The 22,778-nt window shown below is 35.6% G+C and overlaps 1 protein-coding gene and 1 pseudogene across 1 annotated transcript; both read left to right on the top strand.

Annotated features, from left to right (window-relative positions):
- The first annotated feature begins 6,389 nt into the window (after nucleotides 1-6,389).
- Nucleotides 6,390-11,644, top strand: LOC147511481 (transcription factor BHLH6-like). The gene is made up of 4 exons (XM_086603175.1): nucleotides 6,390-7,276; nucleotides 7,369-7,587; nucleotides 9,677-9,850; nucleotides 11,156-11,644. Exons 1-4 carry the CDS (start codon nucleotides 6,653-6,655, stop codon nucleotides 11,246-11,248), a joined length of 1,110 nt encoding a protein of 369 aa, XP_086459301.1. The 5' UTR covers nucleotides 6,390-6,652; the 3' UTR covers nucleotides 11,249-11,644.
- A 1,741-nt stretch (nucleotides 11,645-13,385) lies between these two features.
- LOC147511482 (cyclin-dependent kinase B1-1-like) lies at nucleotides 13,386-19,133 on the top strand (annotated as a pseudogene).
- Nucleotides 19,134-22,778: the final 3,645 nt, after the last annotated feature.

Here is a 22,778-nt window from a genome sequence, read left to right on the forward strand (position 1 = left end):
CTTGCTATTTGATTAAAAATGCACAAGAAAAAATAGAGTTTCGACAACGTAATGTTATGGTCGTTGCCTTTTGGTTTCGCTAGGACAAGATAAGAAATGGAGGGAAAATGTCCGATGAGAATGAAAAATATAAGGTTTGGTTTTTTTTTTCTTTCAAACTTGGGGTGTTTACTTGGGAAAAAAAAAAAGGGAGAAGGGGGTGTGTAAACCCATATAAAAAAGGGACACAGGTGGAATAGGAATAACTATTATTCCACTACCTTTTTACTAAAGGGGTGTTAGTCTCATTTTATGGGGTGTCAATACCGCGACCCTTTTTGCTAGTGTGTCCAAATAAAATTGGAAATTGTATTGATGATGCTGTTAGGAGTTAGGACACAATATCAATTTTATTATGTCCTATAATGGGGTTGGGAGTAGAGTATTTTGTGTAGTGAAATACCATAGGATAAGAACTATTTATGAGCTTTTGTCTTGGTGTGAACTGTGGACCTCCTTTTAAAGTACGTAAAATGTGTAACACATAGGTTATCGAAAAAAAAATTGTGTAACACACTAGCACGTGTACGTGGACTCCACGGTTGAATGGCAGTCATAAAATGACATTATTATGAGCGCTCCATTATTATGGCTACACTACATATTTGGAACTTTATCCACATCCTCTTCTGAGTCGATGGAATCTGGATTATTCAATTATTACAGGCTAACACGCAGGGCGGATCTATGAGTTGTGCAGCATTTGTCTTATAAACTTTTAAGACACTAGAGGATCCCCCACCACAAACATTCCCACAAAAAAAATATATAGTGGTAATAGTCGTATATTATATCCCTAAAAAAAGGGAAAAAAAAAAAAAAATATATATATATATATATATATATATATATATATATATATATATATATATATATTCCTAAAAATTAATCTAAGCAAAAAAAAAATATATATAGTGGTAATAGTCGTATAGTAGTGACAATTAGTGGGAGCAACCCCCTGGAGAATCTTTACCAAAAAAAAAACCCCTGGAGAATTCTGCATCCGCCTCTGCTAACACGCCCAAAATCGAATTGGATGTTTGTGAAAAGATAGTGTTTCGATTTTTTTTTATATATATGGTAGGAGCTTTTCGTTCAAATTTGTCGATATTTATGGAAATATGAAACATATTTGCTAAGATGAGCCTAATAGTTTGGGGCTTTGGGCCATTATAACACCATAGTACAGTGTTGTAGTTAGCGGGATGAAATCAGCCGCAACTTAGTAAAAAAAAATAGAGAATAATGTGATACTACGTGTAAGAATTTGGACAACATATATATATATATATATAAATTAAGACAATATACACAACTAGCAAAGGCGTGTATGACTTTGGACACCAATTCGACATGTGGGACAATATCTTCTGGCCACCAATGGCAAGTACAACATATGCCATCCGCAACAACTTGACCGCCATAGATAGATACATTTATAGAGATACATCGACGTATTGGTGTTATACTGGACCCATATATAGGACCATATTTTCACTTATATTTGATGGGATAGAAGACCATTTAGACTTAGCCTAATTGTTCAAAAAAGTGGTAGGGTAAAATAAAAATTATTTGACTATCTCCAACCTTATAATCATTTGACAATCTTTATGGAAAAAAATATATAATTATTTGATAATTAATGTAACCAAATTTATATATGGGTTTTTTCTTGGATCAAATTTAGTAGTAAGAATTTTAGTATTGTAATACTGGCTTAATATGAGATGATGTGAATTTTTAATAGAGCTTGAAAAATACATTGGGTGCGAGCTTTAATATTAAGATATATAAATAGATGTGGGAAAAAAATCCGTTCAGTTTCGATACTTTCGGTTTTTTGTACGTAAGTAAAATTTCGCATAGAAAATAAATTCAAATATAATTTTTTTATAGATATGCTCTACTCACAATAAAAATCATCTCTACAAAATTTCAGCTCATTTAGAAACATCTAACCGAGGCAAAATAAATTTGTACTTCTAAAAGTAGAATTATATATATATGTGTGTGTGTATGTGTGTGTAGGAGTGTAGAAAAAAACCGTTGACCCATCATCCGGTAGGGGTACCGATCTTCACCCCCACCACCCAAACCTCGCACCGACCTAAAATAGACCCGCCAAAGACCGCCACCATTTTCTGCTTGATCGGGCTATGGGTGTAGGGTTCTATGCTCAAACCCGACCCATCAAGCCCCCGACCATACGGTGTTGTCAAAAGTCGTTGACCCAAACCCGTTGACCCAGTATAATTTCAAAACCCTAACTCTAATATTTTTTTGTATTTTGTTTATATTTTCTTTTAACTTTTGTAGAAATTTGGGAGATATTTAACACAAACTTATGAGTTCAACATCAATTTCAAATATTCAAATTTGAACATTGAAGGCAAATATCAAAAGTTCAAATTCAACTTTCGAATTTTAGAAGATGAATCATTCATCCTTGTATTAATTTCAATTCTTTTTAGTTTATATTTTATTGTTTTGTACCATAGATCCTCGCTCTCATCTTCATTTTATCATGCTATGGAAAATAATCAATTTACAAATAAATCACGAGAAAGAAGTTTCAAATTTATAGATATGGTTTTGGATTCAAGTTCAAGTTTTTTTTATTTTTGTTTATTTTTTATTGATTGATTCCATTTTTTTCTCTATATTGTGAATTGAAAATATATTACTTGCAAAATTAGAAAGTTTTTTTAGGTAAAATTGGGATAAAATGATAATTTCCACCCAACCCGGATGACCCGCCCAAAACCCGCCCCATATGCTGACCCAACAGGCCGGATGATGGTACTAAGACATGACACTTCAACCCGTCCCGCCCCGTCGGAGATCACTGGATTTGTATCCCCTAGACCCTCCCCGCCCCACCCCATCACTATTTGACCCGCGGTTGACCCGACCCGCCCCGTATTACACTCCTGTGTGTGTGTGTGTGTGTGTTGATTAAAACCCTGAATTTCGCTTCCTTCTTCAAGTTCATACTTTGTTGATCTTCGCTCGTCCGTCACCGCATCATAGTATACTAGTTAAGCAAAATGTATGCGAAATTCTATAGTGAAATCCTCAAATGTATATGTATAGAACTATTTTAAAGGTCAATTATAAATGGCAAAACTACCACTTATGCCTATGAACTTGCACAAAAATTCTAGTTTACTTTTTTTTTAGAGAGAAAACCACCTTAAACTTGCAAAGAAATTCTACTTTACCTATCCGACCCTTTTCAGGCACCGGATTGCTAATATGTCCCATTTTTTACCTATGTGTTTTTTTGCCTAGATTAATAAAAAAAAAATGAAAAGACTATGTAAAATGATACACCTCATCCCTCCCTCACATTCTCCTTAGGTGCACGTGCGAAATCAGATGCATCTACAATTCTCTAACTCGACTTATGCCATCAAATATTAATTTAAGAAAATATCAAGAGGGAATCTCCATTGAAAAGTTGGAGCTGCGATTTTCATAAAACCCAGAAAATATCAAATGGCCAATCTCCATTGAAGAGTAAGCAATATCATAGATAGATAGTAATATCATGGAGCTGCAATTCTCGAAGTAATATCATAGATAGTAGGGTTTACAAAATTAGGTCTTTGTTTTTTGCAAGTTTAGGGTTCAACTTATGCGTGTGCACCGTGTTCGTGAGGAGCATGTGAGGGAGGGATGAGGTGTATTATTTTATTTTTTTTTTTTTTTCTTTTTTTATTGATCCATGCAAAAAACATGTAGGCAAAAAATGGGACAAATCATCAATCTAGTGCCTGGAAAGGGCCGGATAGGTAAAGTGGAATTTCATTGCAAGTTTAAGGTGGTTTTTGTTCTAAAAAATGTATATGGGGTAAAGTGAAAATTGTGTGCAAGTTTATAGACTTAAATGGTAGTTTTGACATTATAAATGATGGTGCGCATCTTCTTGGTATTTAAGTGGAACCAAAACTGGTTGCATCATTATAAACTGGATACTAAAACACCTGAACCTTGGTTACTTATCAATTACTATATGTTATGAATTGTTTGTTCATGGAGTGACTCTCTTGGACAGATCGAGAGAAAAAGTAACTCTCAAAACCATTTTTTTTTAATCACTCACAATGACTATATAGATGAAAAGTCAAGTGTACCATTGATGCGAAATTAAAAATGACTCAGGTAGATAAAAAATCAAGTATACCCCTAGCGCGAAATAATAAACGACCAAGTGTATATCGTATGAACAATCACTGTTCATACCTCAACATAAACTATATGAACAATCACTGTTCATTCACTATTTATATGAACAATCACTGTTCATATAACTTATGTTGAGGTATGATCAATAAGAATACCTATTGGAGTATGAACAATTATTGTTCACAATTATTGTTCATACCTATTTAGGTTGTTCATACATTAACATGCGCTATGAACACTCATTGTTCATACCTATTTGGGGTATGAACAATTGTATGATCAATAAGAATACATATTGGAGTATGAACAATCATTGTTCATATCTATTTGGAGTATAAACATACCTCAACATGAGTTATGAATACTCATTGTTTATACCTATTTGGGGTATTCAACATAATGTATGATCAGTAAAAACACATATTAGAGTATGAACAATCATTATCCATACATTAATATATTGTATGAGGTGAGTTCACCTATTTTGGTATGAACACTTATCGTTCATAGCAAAATAGGTGAAAAGGTAAAATCGAAAAATATTTATTTCAAATCTGGACTATTTGTCCTTACGAGTTATTTTCACTAGAGTTCTTTTCACCCGAAAATTGTCTTTGAGAGTGATTAAAAAAAATGTTAGTTATGAGAGTGATTTTTACTCGAAAATGGGCATCCCGAAGAATTTCTTGTAAATGGGCATCCCGAAGAATTTCTTGTTGTTTGTTTTGGGTAGAATACAGCCGCCAGCATCCGTGATATATCCTCACTGTACCTTTTTTTCCTGTTTGGTCCGGCAAGCGCACTATAGTGACCCATCATCGTCAAATTGTTTTTCATAAAATACGGGGCTACCAAAACCAAAATTTTAAATTTAATTCCTCCCCGGAAAATTGGACCATCCAAATTACTAACAAAATCAAGATTTTATGGTTAAGAGATTGTAGATTTATATCAGGTCTCTAAATAAACCAGTAAAGCGGTTTGGTTTTGTGTGAATTTGCGTGAATATTAACTCGAGCACTTTCACAAATATGTTTTATTTGAATCACCTAAAATAAATATGAACTTAGGGGCTCCTTTGATTCAAACTGTTGATTACTTAAAGCTGATTCTGGTTACTGATTGAAAGGAGGTTTATTAAAGTGCTAAACGGGGTATGCCAGAGTATCGGTACCAATAAACACAAATTTTTACTTAATGGCGAGTGTTGAATGAACGAAAAAAATTCGTTCAGCATTTTAAGCTCACCCATAGGAAATTCATTCATTCAACCCCCTCATCAAGCACTAAGCACTCCAAAGTCCAAACAAACAAAAATCAGGAAACTGTATTTTTTTTAGTGGCAAATATGCAACTCGTTGCTAACTATGATTTCCTTTTGAACACATGACTAAATAGCATTGATGATTTTACATGCCCACTAGAACTAAATACATTAATGATCATTAAGACTCCTCGTCCGTTTGAAATAGAGACCAGAATCACCAGATAGCGGTATTCGTCACCTATCAACAATTAGAATAGGAGACAAAGTTGACCAGTTGGTCCAATATTGCTGTCAGGAGATTTGGAAGTGTAGGGCTATGAAATTTAAAAAAAACACGACTATAAGGATCGCATACATAGAACGCAACTGTTTTCTACTACTGTAGTTTCCAGTTTCCACCCTACTGAGCAACGCACAATGAAACTCCTTTTAAGTAGTTGCACCATACATCATGTAAAGTGACCATTTCATTTGCTCAGTGTCGGCGCAATCAATAATTAGCGATTTTTTTTTGCTTATTGTAGCGCTGGATGGAGTTAAACAACCTCGTATCCCCTATCCAGAGAACTGAATCCATGTACGCACAAACAGTTCTCAACCGGTGTAACAATTAGAAGCAAAACAAACACACTACACTGTAGCTGAAATCAATGGTGAGCTATAGCAGAATCAGAAGCTAAACAAACACACCGTTAGACCAATGAAGTACGTCACGTCGGGCATACTTCTGTATTGGTTGATTGGTACAACTTTGAGTTCATGTGCTGCATCTCATTAAACGTTAGGGCGGCATTGATGCAACTCTTCCAAAACGGGTGCTTCCTAGCATATTCCTTTTTCAAAATTATCATTCAAACTTTTTACCTACGACCCATCCCCAAAGACCATCTGTGTAGTGATTGTATTGGAGTCTGTAGTCTGTACTCTGTAGTCTCTACCTAAAGAGAAAAAATTGTTCGACCTCAACATTGTCTGTATCGTAATATTCCAACTCTTTTGGATCTTTCCTCATAAATTCTTAATAAATACTCCCTATACCTCTCGTGCTACATTCTTAACTCATGAACTCTACCTGCGTTCCAAGTTCTCTGTCTCACACTCGCACTCTTTTCCCCCTAGTGTGAGTGACAAAAAAGAGTTGAGAATAGTCTCAACATGGCAACTGAACTTGATGTTTACCCCTTTCAAGAACCAAGAAATCAAGATATCATCTCTTCATGGCTTGATCTTGATGATGTCTATACCCCGGCCTTCACTCAAGAATTACAAGACTTAGAAAACCATCTTTTCAACTTTGAAACCGACGCAATCTCCTCTCTACCGATTCCGGAATCTCCATTCATGCTTGAGCTCTATAACTTGGGTACCAAAGACTCCGAACTAGAATCAAATGAGACCTTTCAATCTATGCTTCAAGTGGAACAATGTGTAGTGGAACCGGATGTATGTGATACATTTTTGAATGACTATGAGTTTGGGCTAATCTCATCAAATGAGCTGAGTCCAGAGTGTAATACTGATCACTATTATGATACTACATCTCCAGAAATGATGAATCATATGGAAGGGGATGTCGAGACCCCTCCTCAAACTGTGATTAGTGGGAGTGATGCTAAAAGTGATGATCAAGGTGATGATGATGAAAATGAGGATGGGACCGACGATGAGCCCAAGCGAGGTACATTGAATTGTAAGAATTTGGTATCTGAGAGGAATAGGAGAAAAAGACTAAGCCAACAATTACTAGCACTACGCGCACTTGTGCCTAATATCACCAAGGTACATAGTCATATCCAATATTTGTTTATTAGTTCAATTGATTGAGTTTAATGTAATGTGAAGCTAATTAGGCAATGGCTATTGGAGTGCAGATGGATAAGAGATCAGTATTGGTGGATGCTTTATCTTATCTTAAGAATATTCATGAAGAAACAGAAAGGCTTCAAAAGGAGCTAAAGGAACAGCAGCAACGCCCAAGGTTGAGTGATTTAAGAGAAAGCAGTCAAGATAATCCATCTGGAACTCAACGCATTCCGCGCACTTCAGCAGCAGCAGTAGCAACTACCAAACCAAAAGCCCAGATCACAGAGGTATTTCTTTATTTATTGTATTATCATAATTTTTCACTTTCACTAATAACTACTTACTGATCCAACCTAGATATGAAACATTCTCATATAAAAAGTTTCATTATTATAAGCTTCATAGCATGGTCACTATGGTGTGTTGCAGCTGTATTTTTTGTTGTTTCTTATGTGTTGTTAACTTGTTACTATCATTCTGAGACTAGATTCGTTACCCTAAAAAACAAAAAGACTGGCTAGATTGTGTATACTAACACCCAACTCTTCCAGAGTTCCCAAATTAAGTAATCTACATTCAACACAAACCTTAGCATGAAGCATTCAGAATAAAAATAGTGTTCTGTTTCAAGCCTACACCCTCGTGAAAGCATTGAGCTACAAGCTATATAGTTTCGTGACTTTCGTCCCATGACACGCTCCCTAGAAAGTTGATTATACCATTTTATTGTTTATCGATATAGCAATGAGGCTTATCTTACCTAGAAACAAAAGTACTAGACAATTTTGCTCTGCCCTTCAGAGAAAAAACATCATATTCTCAACATTGGAGCAAATTTGAATTCAAGAAATGCCGGTTTGACATTGACGAGGTGTATCTGATATGAATTGATAGACTCAATCGATCAACTCCTTAGCATTGGGCTAAAATCATATTAAAAAATATTCTTATTTTTCTTGGGTTTTTTTTGTGGTGAGACACCAGTTCTTTCTTTAACTGCACTTTAGGATATATTCCGGAATCGTCACCCCAATTCACATAGACTTTGGCCAAAAATGCGAAAATTTTGCACCCTCAAATGTGAAAATTTTGCACCCTTAACGAATTCGCACGCACTGTCACAAAACAATCTTGGGCGATACCAACTCTTTTTAAAGTATGAACTCTATTTTATAGTGATTCTAAAGTTACTCCACTCTTAAAAGTGGACTTACAAGATAAATTGAGGACTAATTTTTTGTAAAAATATACATCACATGATGGAGAATACCCTACAAAAAATCAGTTCAATTAAATATGTTTAATCTTGTCAAAAATTGTTACGAAATTAAAATAATAAATAATAAATAATAAAAATAGGCAGTTGGATAGTTTTATAACATTCTAAATTATTTTTAATGATGTTGTATATCTTCAAATGAACTGATTTTTTTGTGAGAATGATATCTATTGCATGGAGAACATTTCCATAAAAAATAAGCTATTAATTCATTGTATTTAGTGAAAGAGTAATTTTAAGTGGAGTTCACATAACCGTGTTCAAAATTATATTGTAGGTGATTAGATGAATTACTTTTCAGAAACGTAGCTTGATCATTTCACTTTTTATATTATCGAAAAGAACAATGATTATCCCATAAGTCTGAGCAAGTTTTTTTTTTTAATAATAAACCATACATTATTTTAGCTGCAATTGCAATCTCAAGTGTCAAAATCACAAATCCTTGATAAAGTTGTTGTTCTGGTAGGGCATTAGATTGCATGAGTCTCGTGGGATATTTAGTTGTTGTTCTCACAAAATTTCTTGTGAGAACTGTTCAGAAAATAATGATAGATTGTTCTCATGGGAAAAGGTCAAAGGAGATGATGGATCACTCACAAAAGAATCAAATGGTCCAAAAAAGCGCAAAAAACATAATAATGTCCACTTCAAACTACAGAATTGTTAAATTTGTTGGGTTGTAGATCATCAAAAATGAACTTTGTTTCACCGATTTCTGACATGTATTTCACGCACAGAGAATGATGTCATACATAAACCACATTGGCTTCATGTGCATTTATAAATGAGCGAAACCAGAATTATCGTACGTTATGACACTTTGGTGAGGTGCCTTACAAGAATTGTTAAATTTGTTGGGTTGTAGATCATCAAAAATGAACTTCGTTTCACCGATTCCTGACATGTATTTCACGCATTGAGAATGATGTCATACATAAACCACATTTGCTTCATGTGCATTTATAAATGAATGAAACCAGATTTATTGTCATGACTCGTGGGTAGGGTTAAAATGGGCCTAAAATGTTAGGGGTTATCTCTGTTTGTCATGCTCATGGTGTTAATGTCACGAGTAATGTCATTGACTTGCACAGATTGACACGGAGAAAATAGAGGATAAAAGGTTCGTAGTGAAAATAATATGCAAAGGTGGCTCTGGTGTTGGAAGCGACGTGCTTCGAGTGTTTGAGTCTTTGGACTTTGAGATTACATACACTTCTCTGCAACAACTACAGCCCCAAGAAGTTCTCGTTACCATCTTCATTCGGGTAAGCACTTGCGTTTATCGTTGTTGTAGTTAGTAATCCAGCATTTTACTTGATAAGCAACTCAAACTCTCATTCAAAATCATTTATATATGACAAACTTATATTCTCATTGTACCATAAGTCCATAGTAGTCTTATTACAAATATATGTACCCGCTCTACTGAACTTTAAGCTACATTTTATGTGCTACACATCTATAAGAATGTCTTTTAGTTTTAGCCATGCCATTAAAAAGCATGTACACACTAAAGTTCTTGAAGCTAATTTTTAAATATAACTCTTCTGACTATAGCCATGTATGACTGTATGAAACACTAAAATAGGAATTTAATGATGGTATCTTTTTTCATACTTTTGGTAGAATATCCGTGCTAATATTCTGTTGAAACTTGAAAGCATATAAATATATCAAAGTGATCTATTATGATTGATCAACACACAAACTTACAAATATCTAGTAAGAAGAGTGACTATATTATCATGGAATTTAGTGGCCTTAGCTTCCAATATTTCTCAGAGTGCCATAGACCAGTGTGTGGGGTGATTGTCACTATTAGTTGGAGTCTATTGAGGCGGCTTTACCTACCACAAGATATTAATGAAGAACCAAAAAATAATAAAAATAAGACAATAGAAAAATAAAAAATAAAAAACGCAAACGTAATTTATCACTTTATCAGTCAACACCATAAGATTTAGACGGTCCCACACCCTCTTAGTTCGTGATGTAAGGATATTATATATGTTGTCCCAAAACTTATTCACTGGTGCACAATCGTCACTTTTAAAACATAATCATCCTGGATTCCTGGACAAGATTTTTTGTCAATCTATTTTCTAATAAAGTATAAAAAACAAATTTGGCAAAACACGATTATATATTTGTAGTATGAAACTAAGAATGCATATATTCTTGTAGTATTTCCCAACATTTTTCTGCTAATATGATTTTGAGATATTCATTAATATTGTGTACTGTGAAACATGATTTATTTTTTTTAATTAAGATAATTTGAAACATAATTTCTCTTACCAATATTACAATATATCATCCAAAGCATTGTTAATAGTTAGTACATAAAGCCATAAAGGCAAATCAATTATTAAAAATGAAAGAGGAACATTCCGACACTCAATCATATCGATCATCATATGAGTAGATGACAGAATCAAACTGAAGAAATAAAATGTGGATTGGAGGTATTATAAATGTAACCAAAGTGGAGTGGTTGGACAAGCCCTTACTTCAATGTTATATTTTATTTTTGTTTTTATTTTTATTTTAATGCCCTTTTTCTTTTGCAGGTGAGGAAACAAGGAAAAATGACAGAGCAAAAGTTAAAAGACTGCATTACAAGCATGGCCTTGAGAACAGGTCTCACACTACAAAATCCATAATTCAGGCGTCAGGAAGCTAGTGACCCTTGACATTAAAAAAAATGTTAGGGTTACTTTGATATGTTGGTACTTTGTACAGTCTCCAATCTACAGCTGAGCCCTCTGATAAATATTAATAAATCAAGATGGGGTGTCTGTAGTTCAATTTTTCTTTTATCTTTTTTTGTTCCTTTTTTTTTCCCTTCCGAGACTACTGAAATATCGTGCTTTCTTACTTGGGTGGTACAGCCCCCACATTTGTACCTTGTACTATCTGACAATAAGTGGGTAGTTATGCTTTATAATAAACGGGTTTCTTGTTAACCCAATTGTAACTCAAGAATCAAGATCTGATTATCGAAAAAAATAATTGTAACTCAAGATCGTGTGATAATAAAGGGACTTCAATTTGAGTGATGATATTCTCACCGCTGGTCCTCTATAAGCTCACCCCCAAATGACATAAGTGTCCATAATACCCTTCTCTTGTCTACCCAACATTTGCAAGGTAAATGATAAGGTGGAGGATTTACTGATGTTCCTTTCTCTTTCATTCAGATCACCACACGTTTTGTTTTTGTTTTTGTTTTTGCTTTTGCTTTTTTTTTTTTTTTTTTTTGTGTATTAATTTCTTCAATAAAATCTTTCAATACGTAAAGAATAATTCCTGAAAATTTGCTACCGATCCTTGTTAAAGCTCTCAATCCACTATTTTATGTATTTATTTATGATGGGCAGTGAGAAATAGGGAAATGTGGGAAGATGATTTCAATCCAAAAATGAAACTCAATTGTTCACCTTCCCCAAATCCATACTGCGGGAGTCCAATATTCCATAACTGTGAGACTTCCTGTTAACATCTGTGCAATGTGATAAGCACATAAATGTTACACGTTTATGCCTATATTTATGTTATATTGTCTAGTTAATTAATATAAGTTCTTTTGATTAGTCTATTTCTTTGGTTTTACAGAAATCAATGTGAATACGAAGAAACGGGCTGAGACTGAGGACTTTACGGAGTTGTAAGATTCTCACAACTTGATTACAGAGAGAATACACAAAACAAGATATGATATAACATGTGTATGACATTATAAAGCTACTGTAAAAAGTTGAGGTATGGTTGTTAAGAGGTCAGAGCGCGCCTGCGCCCTAAGAAGCCTATGTCAGAACGCGACCCGCGCCTCCTTCTAATTTCACAGAATAACAGTGTTTTCACAGCACCCTTCACAGCTTGCTTCCACCGCTTGAATTCGATTTGGATAGTTCCAAAAGGAATTAAAACACAGAAAGGAAGCTTTCTAAAGGAGTTCTAAGGCTTGCACGATCTAATCAAAGCCTCTATATAAACCAAGCAAAAACAATAGTAGAGGCTCTCTCTCCCTTACCACACAAAAATCACAACACACCATTCAAGAGCTTGCTGGAGAAGAAGAGGCAGAAAGAGGAAACTTGGAGAAGAAGAAGTCGAGCTGCATATCACCATCGTCGACATGGGTTCTTCTAAACCTTGTTTTACCTTTATTATTATGTGTAACTAAATCTTATCTAGGGTTGGATGAAGCCTTAGACTTATGTTTGTGTTTTTACATTAGTTTCAATGATTTTCAATTCGCTTATATTCAAACAAATCTTCTAAGTTCACGTTTCATAGTAAAACTCTATCTTTCATATTGTATGTCATGCATCCATTATAGTTTGATAGTTGTAACTATTAGATAAAGCTTGTTCTAATTGTTAATGTCAAAGTTGGATATTATTCGTGCCGTAAGAAGACGAGTAATCTTTTAAGTTTGATCATTAGTGTTGAATTTCTAGAAAATACATGTTAATTAAGATTTGTCACGTTCACATCATCGAGAAAGCTAGGGTTACCTTTCCCTCATGCTACTCGTATAAATTATGGAACATTGGAATTGATTCTAAGGATACAAATAATGGTTTAAGGTGGATTCAACAGTCCTAGACTGCTCTCCTTCCATAGTAATTCAAGTTTCATTATTTTCGTAGTATAATTAAATTAGTTAGTAGTTAAACATCTTTCAAAGCAACAACCATCATATTAATCAACTTAGTTAGTTGTTAATAGTGGCCTCTAAGGGAGATTTTAAACCTTAGGGGTATTTGAGTCTTTTTTACAAAATTTTAGGAAAAAATGCAAAACACACGAGAGTTGAGAGTTTTAGGTTTAGGAAACCCTAGCACACCTGTTAGGGTTGGGCACGAAGGAGATGGTACTGAGAACAAGACACCTTTGAGTGAGGATGAGGACATCGATTTCTGTACGACTGTTCTTTTGAAAAAATATGGAGAGGGGTCTTTGGAGAAATTTCAGAAAAGATTAGGCCTTGCTAAAGTCCAATCTGGAAAGCATCACAAGATCGAGGATCTTGCATTGTATATAGCATTGAGAGTCCAAGAAGCAAAAAGCAAGGAAAGGAAGTAAGGAGATGCAACATCAGTGGACCTAGAAAAAATTAGATCTGATGAAAAAGTTGCTGATCGTGAAGGCCTAAAGATAAAGCAAGAGGTGCTGGACTTTGTTCTAGGCAATGATGACATATCATTGAGAATCCAGGAGAAGGTAGCTGATATAGCAGCACAAGAAACCCAAGATACACTAGAGAAGATGCAGCAAAATGTCGAGCAATATTTCACAGAGTCTAAGGTATCAGGAATGGAAGAGAGTCTTGGATCAAGGAATACCGCAATAATAGGATTAGGAAAAAAAAGGCACAAACAGAAGGAAAATGGAAGAAAGCTGATTATACTGAAACAGAAAAACCATCGGAAAAGAAAAGCTCTTGGGCTGAGATGATTGGTAAGAGGGCACTAGGGAGTGATGAACTCACATATATTCCACCGGCCATGGTTAACGGTAAGGTTGTAGTACATGTTAACAGTTCTCAATTTTCAGATTTGAACAAAAAATTTGAGAATCTCATTGTTGGATCCTTTGTTGGGAAAAGGCTTAACTATAACTATGTTAAGGATATAGTAAGTCGTGCTTGGAGAACAAAGAACTTCGTTATGAAACCATATGGAGATACACTACAACAAAAGGGGTCTTTTGCAGCGCACCCTTTTGCAACGCCAAAAAATTGTTGTTAAAGGTCACCTATTGCAACGCCATATGGGGCTGCTAAAGGTTTGTCGTGCTATTAGCTTAACTGTACATAAATTTATTTATTGTGACACCTCTTGCGTGGCAAATAGTTATAATTTTTTTTTTCAAAAAACATAAAATGCAATTTTTATAGAGAGCTTTATCATTTACCACGCCATTGTTGCTGTTAAAGTTAACTCAATCATTTGTGACGCCACTTTCGTTGTAAAAACCTTTTGTAAATGTCCATGTTTTATTGGATGTAGTATGTGTTGCAGCTAGAGAAGCGCTGCTATTGGGCTTTTTATGGGCGGGAGTTAATTTCTTTTAAAGGTTTTTTTATGGGCGGGCCTATTTTTATTGTTGGCGCTCCAACAAAAAACCAAAAAATAAAAAAGTAAAATCCAAAATCCAAAACCCTAAATTGGTTTTATTTTTCTCATCTTTTTCTCTTGCTGCCGCCCACCATATTGAAAACCCAGTCAACAGAGATAGTAAAAGAGCCTTTTGAATTTTGTTGGTGTTCATAGTACGTTGTACTCTCTGTCAATAATAGGTTGTGTACATGGACAAGTACACAAGTACGAGAAGTTGGAGAAGGTTGGAGAAGGGACATACGGGAAAGTGTACAAGGCTCAGGACAAGACGACCGATCAATTGGTGGCCCAAGAAGACGCCGGGCTGGAAATGGACGAAGAAGGTGTGCCCCAACTGCTCTTGCGAGATTGCCCTCCTTCGGATGCTCTCTCGAGTCTCTATCTGGTCCGATTGCTGCGGTCGAGCACGCCGACAACAAGAGCGGGAAGCCCCTTCTCTACCGGTCTTCGAGTACCTCGACACGGATCTCATCGAGCTTCCTCTACCAATTGTGCAAAGGGGTGGCCCATTGCCACGATCCTGGCGTGCTTCACAGAGATCTCAAACCCCAAAATCTTTTTGGTTGACAAGGACAAGGGCATACTCAAGATTGCCGATCTTGGCCTTGGAAGAGCCTTCACCGTTCCTCTCAAGAGCTACACACACGAGGTGGTGCGCTTTTCCTTTTCCTTTTCCATTTCCATTTCAACTCTAACCTTCCTTCTTCGCTATTCAATTCTTATTATTATTACCAGATTGTAACTCTGCGGGTACAGAGCTCGAGAGGTTACGCTTTCGGCTCAACACACTACTCCACGGGTGTCGATATGTGGTCCGGTCGGATGCATATTTGGTGCAGAACCCTATTCTTTTTATTTTTCAATCAACAATAATTACATCTTCCTAAACAATTTTTTTTCTTGGTGTAGCTGAAATGGTCGGGGAGACAAGCCCTATTTCCGGTGATTCGAGTGCAGCTTGATTGCTTCATATATTTAGGTACTTTCCTCTCTCTGTTGCTTTGTCTATCACAAATTTGTGTTGATTTTACGAGAAATTCACAAAGCAAATAGTTCACTGTTCTGTAAAGAATTTTCCCTTAATAAGTAGAAATGGATATTTATATTTCTACAAATAAAAGTGAAGAATTTTGCCTCAAACAAGTTTTGAGGCACTCTTCAAGTACACTGTATGTGAATTAAAGCTTTTTAAACCATCACATCGTTCCCTTATGGAATAAAACATGCAGAAGGTTTAGTTGATTCTAGAGAAACTAATACTTCTAAAGGTGAACCTGCACTATCTAATAGAGTGGTTTTTCTACTATATTATTACTATAAAAATGGGGATGACACCAACTTAAAGGAAGACGATCGTGGTGGTGATCTAAGTTGAGGTGGTGGCTTCTTTGGCTTAGCAATGGAAATAACAAACATTGAAGACACAACTAGTAACACAATAAAACAGAGCTTTGGTTGCCATTGCAGCAGATAGTTGATGATTAACAAATGCAGATGAATATAAAATTCTGATGGAAGGATGCGACCTTATATAGGCCTTAAACCATAAACCATTTCTTGTGATATATAGCTATCGTCATATCATCATTAAAGATATAGATATATAATTATTACTAATTAGTATTAGTGAAATAGTGAGTGTCATCATCACTAGCTACCGGCTTGGTTTGTGCATCCCATTTTGGATATATAGGAACGTAAGTTTTGTTTGTTTGTTTATTTTTTTTTTTCTCCTTATGTTAATTTCATATTTTCAGACCATATTCTCAACTGAATATTATGTTAAAGTAAACAAAGTCTGTAAATAGAAAAACAAACAAGTAGATTCATTATGCATTTATGATCGACAAACCCAAGGAATATTTACGCTCATATGAGAATGTCCATTACCGTGACGTTTTGGATTTTAATGCGTAATAAATGGTTTGTTACGACCTTCCCTTGAAAAAAAAATATATATTTGAGTGCATCCTATCGGAGAAACTTAGACCCTAAAATAATGCATACACGTTTGAAATTTCAAAATAAGTAGGAGCCTCAACTTGAAAAAATAGTGGGTTTTAGTGCCCATCTAAGACCTGACTCCAAGCGAATGGAGTGGCTCAAAGGCGATGTGATCAAAATAAATCATATAGCTCTGCAGAGGAAACAACTTTGTTTATTTTTTTGTCAAACTACATTTGAGTTAGTCAAATATTACTTGATAGAGGTCTAAAATTGGATCATCCCATCATGTTATTTGGTATATCGTTGCCTTCATTTGTCATTATTGTTGAACATCTATAGCCATTTCATTAATTCATTGTACAAAAGATTAATTGAGTGTCGAGACGCATTACTAAGTCATTAAAGATATATATCCTCATTCGGGAATCGGATTGGTTTACTCTTGTTTCATAATTATTCATATTATTTGCTATTTCTAGAGAAGATATTTAAATTGTTAACATGCTAGCTTTGGCAATACATGCATGTGATCTGATAAGATTCATGTGTGTGTGTGCAATGTATTTGAAGATGCCTAATTGCACGATTGGAAACACGGACCAAAGGGTAGATGGAAGTGGTCCGAACTTGCAACTAGTAACCATCACATACATTTTAGGATAGATCAACTCATACATGCCGGAGCTTCATATATGTCTTTGCATTTGGCGGGTCATGGAAATGATAGTTGGGCACGACTTCGTTCACCAAAACCAAGATATAATGCCGAAAGCGGGAAACTCTGATTTTCCATCATTTTAACTTGCATTTAGACAATATAATATTTTGTCCCTGTATTATTATTTTAGAATTTATTTGTCCGCTTTGGTTGTTAGTTTTTACTCACCAAGTTGATTTGGCGAACCTAATTAAAACAAACAATAAAAGCGATCAATTTGGATCTACTCTATCATGGTCTATGGAGACATAAGAGGACTAGAGTCTAGACATCAAGTCAATAGATAGTACTGACCGAAGTTGATGACAAGTTGACATCTTTGATCCTGTGTTTCTTAAGTTTGTGTGAGGAGATTGATGTGCATAGTTCTAAACTGCTAACAAGTTATACATATGAATACTACTATAATAGATGAAGTTGGGATTCGGAGTTTAGGTTGCCCCTTAGCATGATAGGTGGGAGCTCATTATTTCTTTGTCTTTGAAGAGTGTCTTATAGTATAATATCATGACACTTTTTGTCAAGTCAAGCGTGATGCACCTCTTGGAATGCATTTGAAATATTATGTATTTTATCTTTAAAGTTGCAAAATATTGATTGGGTCTGTTTCACCCGATTTAGGAATTTTCCAATTTGCTCATTTTCTTCTTGTTTGTGTGATAAAACTGTCAATTTGGCCACTATACATTGCATAATGTCTTGTTGAAATGGGTATTTCAACAATTTATCATTTGTGGATGAAACTGAAATAAGCCGATTTATAATGTTTTAACTAATCTTTGTCTTTATGTAGTCATAGCGATTGTGTGGTACAGTTATGCTCCCCGAGAATATGCTCTTTACGATTACTTTTGTTTTACTTATTTCTTTTGCATATTACGAAGTTACCTTATTTTGCATTGAAGGTTGTTGGGAACACCATCGAGGATCGATTGGCGGGAGTTAGTTCATTGCGAGATTGGCACGAGTATCCTCGATGGAAGCCTCAAAAACTTGCGCGTCGCAGTTCCAAATTTGGAACCTGAGGGAGTTGATCTTTTATCGGTAATCAGTGGTGCTTTAAGTTGCAAGTTGCATTTCTAAGTTTTATTTAACTTGTCAAGTTGCATGCTAAAATTCATAAAGTCTTACGAACCTCATAAAGCTTGGCTAATGGAATTCATAATAATCGAATAAATAACAACCCGGACTTGATGAAACAACGTCAGGTTTTAATGCTTCGAATGTTGGATTTCTGATGACCATTTTTTAATCGCCATTGTTGTCCTATTTCATTCATCAGGTCTACATAGCAATTTTTCCCGAGTGTATTGGCATTAAATGTACAGTTGCTAAGTTATAAACCAGCTAAAACCTAGTAATCAGTGAAGTATAGGAAAAACTCTTATTAACATATTAATCTTTTTTCTTGAAACAAGCAGAAGATGCTCCAATATGATCCCGCAAGTAGGATTTCAGCAAAGGCAGCACTTGATCACCCATACTTCAACAGCCTTGACAATCAAGTTTCAGTATTGACTTCATCGTTTGATGATTTTGTTTTTTGCAAGTAGAACTACTGTGTTGATGTTTATGGATTAAGTGGATGCATTACATTGCGTCTCACTGTCTTGTGTGCTTTATCATCTTGGTATTTGCACTTGCTTTCTGCAATTTGTTGGGTATAAATCTAGCTACTGTAATATGGAGCTGTTACATGACTGTTATGTATAATTTCTTACGCCTTTACTTACATTTTATATTAGTTTTTGACTATTTTTGTCTTCTTATTTGATATGTACCTTCATGAATGTGATCGAGTTATAACTTTGATAAGTTCTTTCTAAGCTTTTGGCCATGGGCACCAATTTACGCATATAGGAGGTGCATAGTTTCACATGCATTGCCAACTTGAGTATATATTAGGTTTATTAATGTTTCTAATAAATTTACTTACGTGATTTTTTTTTTTTTTAATTTGTTGTGCCAGATTGGTCGATTGGTCGCCAAGTAGTAGAATCAAGAAGAAGCTCAGTGGATCTTTGCTTCAAATTAGCATGTTATAGACATTATTTGTGGAATTTTAGTCTTGAATAAATTTATTGAACGTTGTTCTAAATTTAGTTGATGCGAATTTTGTTAAGATTATGTGAGGCGATGTTTTTCATAAAAAATAGTTATGTGAATTCTTTAAGATCTTTTGTATTGAATGATTTAGTAATGAAATTCATTTTGTTATGATTTGTGGTGAATTGTTTTAGGGTTATTGTGTTCTATAAAAATTGTTTTTGGGCAGGATTATGTAAATGGAAATGTACGGTATATGTATGAATTGCACCATTTGCAATGCTAAATCGTCCCAAATAAAGCACGAGGAGTTTATATCATTCAAGCAACAATTTTGGTGTAGCTAAAAGCTTTGATTCTACAGTAACGTAGATATCTTTTGCCACGCTTGGTGTGTGGCTAAAATTTTGGACGTCTTTTGCCACGCCAAATGTTCAGCTAAATATTTAAATTTCCCGCACTATGTAGGCAAATATTTAAACTTTCCGCAACTTAAATAGTGTTGCAAAAGGTTGCCTTTTGCGACGCCTAGTTGTGTAGCTAAAGGTATCACTTTTGCAACGCTATCCTAGTTGTTACAAGCTCTCTTTTGTGACGCCATGCGCTGTAAATAGTTTGAAAAAAATTTGCAATTAATTTAATTTTAATAAATGAAGTAGCAACGGAATTAGTGTATTAGCAGCACCCTCAGGCGTCGCAACAAACTAGAAACATTTGCCACGCCACCTTTGGCGTTGCATTTGAGTATTTGAGACGCACTTTTTAGCCACGCCTTTGCAACGCCATCTGGTGCGTTGCGACAGATCTTTTGCCACGCTCAAAGGCACCTTTAGCGATGGAGTATGGCGCTGCTAAAACCATGCTCTGTTGTAGTGATACCATGTTTACTTTTAAGTTTCAGAATGAGGATGAGAGGAAGGCAGTTCTAGATCTCGGATCTTTCCACATAGCCAGCCAACTGTTTGTAGTAAGGCCATGGAAGCTTTTTGTTGAGGCAGAAACATGAGAACCCATAACAATACCTATATGGGTAGTTGTTAAAGGTCTGTCAATGGAAATGTGGAATAAACAAGGATTTAGCCAAGTCGATAGTGCCATCGGAGTTCCAATGTTCACTGATCGTTTAACAAAGAATATGTCTCGTACATCTTATGCAAGACTTTGTGTAGAGATTGACACAAAGTGCCCGTATCCAGCTAGTATACCTGTAATCTTGGATCAGAGGAGAGTATACAAAGTCTCATTTAAATATAATTGGAAGCCCCAGAGATGCATGGGATGTGAAGTCTTTGGTCACTCTGATCAAAGTTGTCCTAAGAAGGTGAAGGTGGAGAAAGACAATCCTAATAAGATATGGCTGCAGAAACCCAAAATTGTAAGTGAAGATGTGGAAGCTAAACAAAAAGATGAAACACAAGAAGTGCAGAACCATAAAGGAAAGGCAGTAGCCAATGAGATTCAAGAAATTCATAATATTGATGAAGATGGGTGGGAGTCACCTAGTAAGAAACATCGGTGTAAAAGGCAGAACTTGATTGGAGAAGGAAGCTCGAGGGTAGATGAAGCAGTAGAAGCAAAAAATTCTGAGGCAGAAGAACTAAAAGAGAAAGGCCATGAGAGTGAGGAAACAGATGCACAGAATGAACAAAGTGAGATGCAAGTGGTAATACACAATGAGGAGAGGCTTGAACACACTAAGTTGCAAAATTTAAACGATAAGGAAACTGATGGGAAACAAGCAGAGAAAGGGATGGGTAGAATGGCCAAAGAGAGACTTCCAGAGCAACTGATGGTAAAGCATGGAGAAAGCAGACTCAAGCAGCCCAATGTTATTAGTGAAACAGACCCTGTTATGATGAAGAGAGGCAGCCAAGTAACAAAACAGGCAAAAAGAACATCACAAAGCAACAGCGGCAAAGAAGGGGTATCGAAAAGCCTTTTGATTCACCCTAACACTCTTAAATGATTAATTTCTCATGTTGGAATATGAGGGGGTTTAATAAAGGTTTTAAACAAGTTAAAGTTAAACATATAGTAAGAAAGTATGATATTAGTGTGATGGGGCTGGTAGAGACAAGAGTCAAGCAAAAAAATCGAGAGAAAGTTTTTACAAGAACTTTCAATCAATGGCAGATGGAAGGCAACTATACTAGAAATGGTGGAGGTAATATATGGTGTTGCTGGGACCCGGGGAACTACACAGTAGTAGTGTTACAAAAGAATACTCAACATATAACAATGGAGATGACAATGATTACCGGAGAGGAGTTTGTAATTTCAGTCGTGTATGCGAGTACAGAGATGCATAATTGAAGAGAGTTATGGAGAAACATAGTGGATATGTCACACATCATTCAGAAGCCTTGGATGTTAATGGGAGATTTTAACTCCATTATGGCGCCTCATGAGAAGGATGGAGGATTGGAGGTACGGACTCAGAACTTCTCTGAGCTCTTGGATTGTGTTTCATCAGCTGGTTTGGTTGATATTAAATTCAAGGGAAACATGTTTACGTGGAATAATAGGCAGAATAACAGGATTAGTTGCAAGTTGGATTGAGTAATAGCCAACGAAGAATGGATTGGTGAGTATGGGGATCATGAAGCGGTGTTTATGAACTCTGGGGCTTGCTCAGATCACACACCCATGATTGTAGCTTCAGTAATACAAAGGCACCAGCGGAGAAAAGCATTTAAGTTTTATGACTTTTGGTATCGAGAGAAAGACTTCATGAGCACGGTAATAGCAGCTTGGGGCAGTGAGGTAGTAGGGAATCCGATGTATGTATTCATGACGAAGCTAAAACTGCAAAGGAAGCATTGATACATTGGAATAGAGAAAGAATTGGCAGTGTAGTGAGTCAGGTAAAAGAAATAAAGGCTGAACTGGAAAGGGTACAAAATCCAGGGTACAAACTGGGTTACAAGTACAGCCGAGAGACCAAGCTATTATAAGAAAAGAGAGGGAAGTTATTACAGCTTATGCACAAGCAGTCACATCTGAAGAAGGCATGTATAGGCAGAAGTCGCGAGATCAAGTGACAAGCTCTGGGGATAATAACACAAAATACTTTTTTAAGTCTATGCAAGCTAGAAGAGTTATACAAGATCACATGTTTGAGAGACACTGCAGGGAATGTTATACAGGACTCAAATGATATTGGTAATGAGTGTGTGGAGTTTTACAAAGAACTGTACAGTCCTACTACTATGCAGGAGGTGGACTTCTCTGTGTTTCAAGATATTGGGCCGAGAATGCAGATAAGCACAAATGACTATGAGGAAATATAGCGAGAGGTAACAAGTTAAGGGATGAGATTACGGAGGCATTTGCCAATATTAACAATGAAAAAGC

Source organism: Coptis chinensis, chromosome 3, assembly GCF_015680905.1.
Source record: "Coptis chinensis isolate HL-2020 chromosome 3, ASM1568090v1, whole genome shotgun sequence".
NCBI lineage: Eukaryota > Viridiplantae > Streptophyta > Magnoliopsida > Ranunculales > Ranunculaceae > Coptis > Coptis chinensis.

Bases quoted from the DNA above. Each gene is read 5' to 3' on its own strand.
- LOC147511481 (XM_086603175.1), top strand. From the start codon at position 6,653: ATGGCAACTGAACTTGATGTTTACCCCTTTCAAGAACCAAGAAATCAA. The intron at 7,588-9,676 runs GTATTTCTTTAT...TGACTTGCACAG, and splicing joins CAAAAGCCCAGATCACAGAG to ATTGACACGGAGAAAATAGA. The intron at 9,851-11,155 runs GTAAGCACTTGC...TTTCTTTTGCAG, and splicing joins TCGTTACCATCTTCATTCGG to GTGAGGAAACAAGGAAAAAT.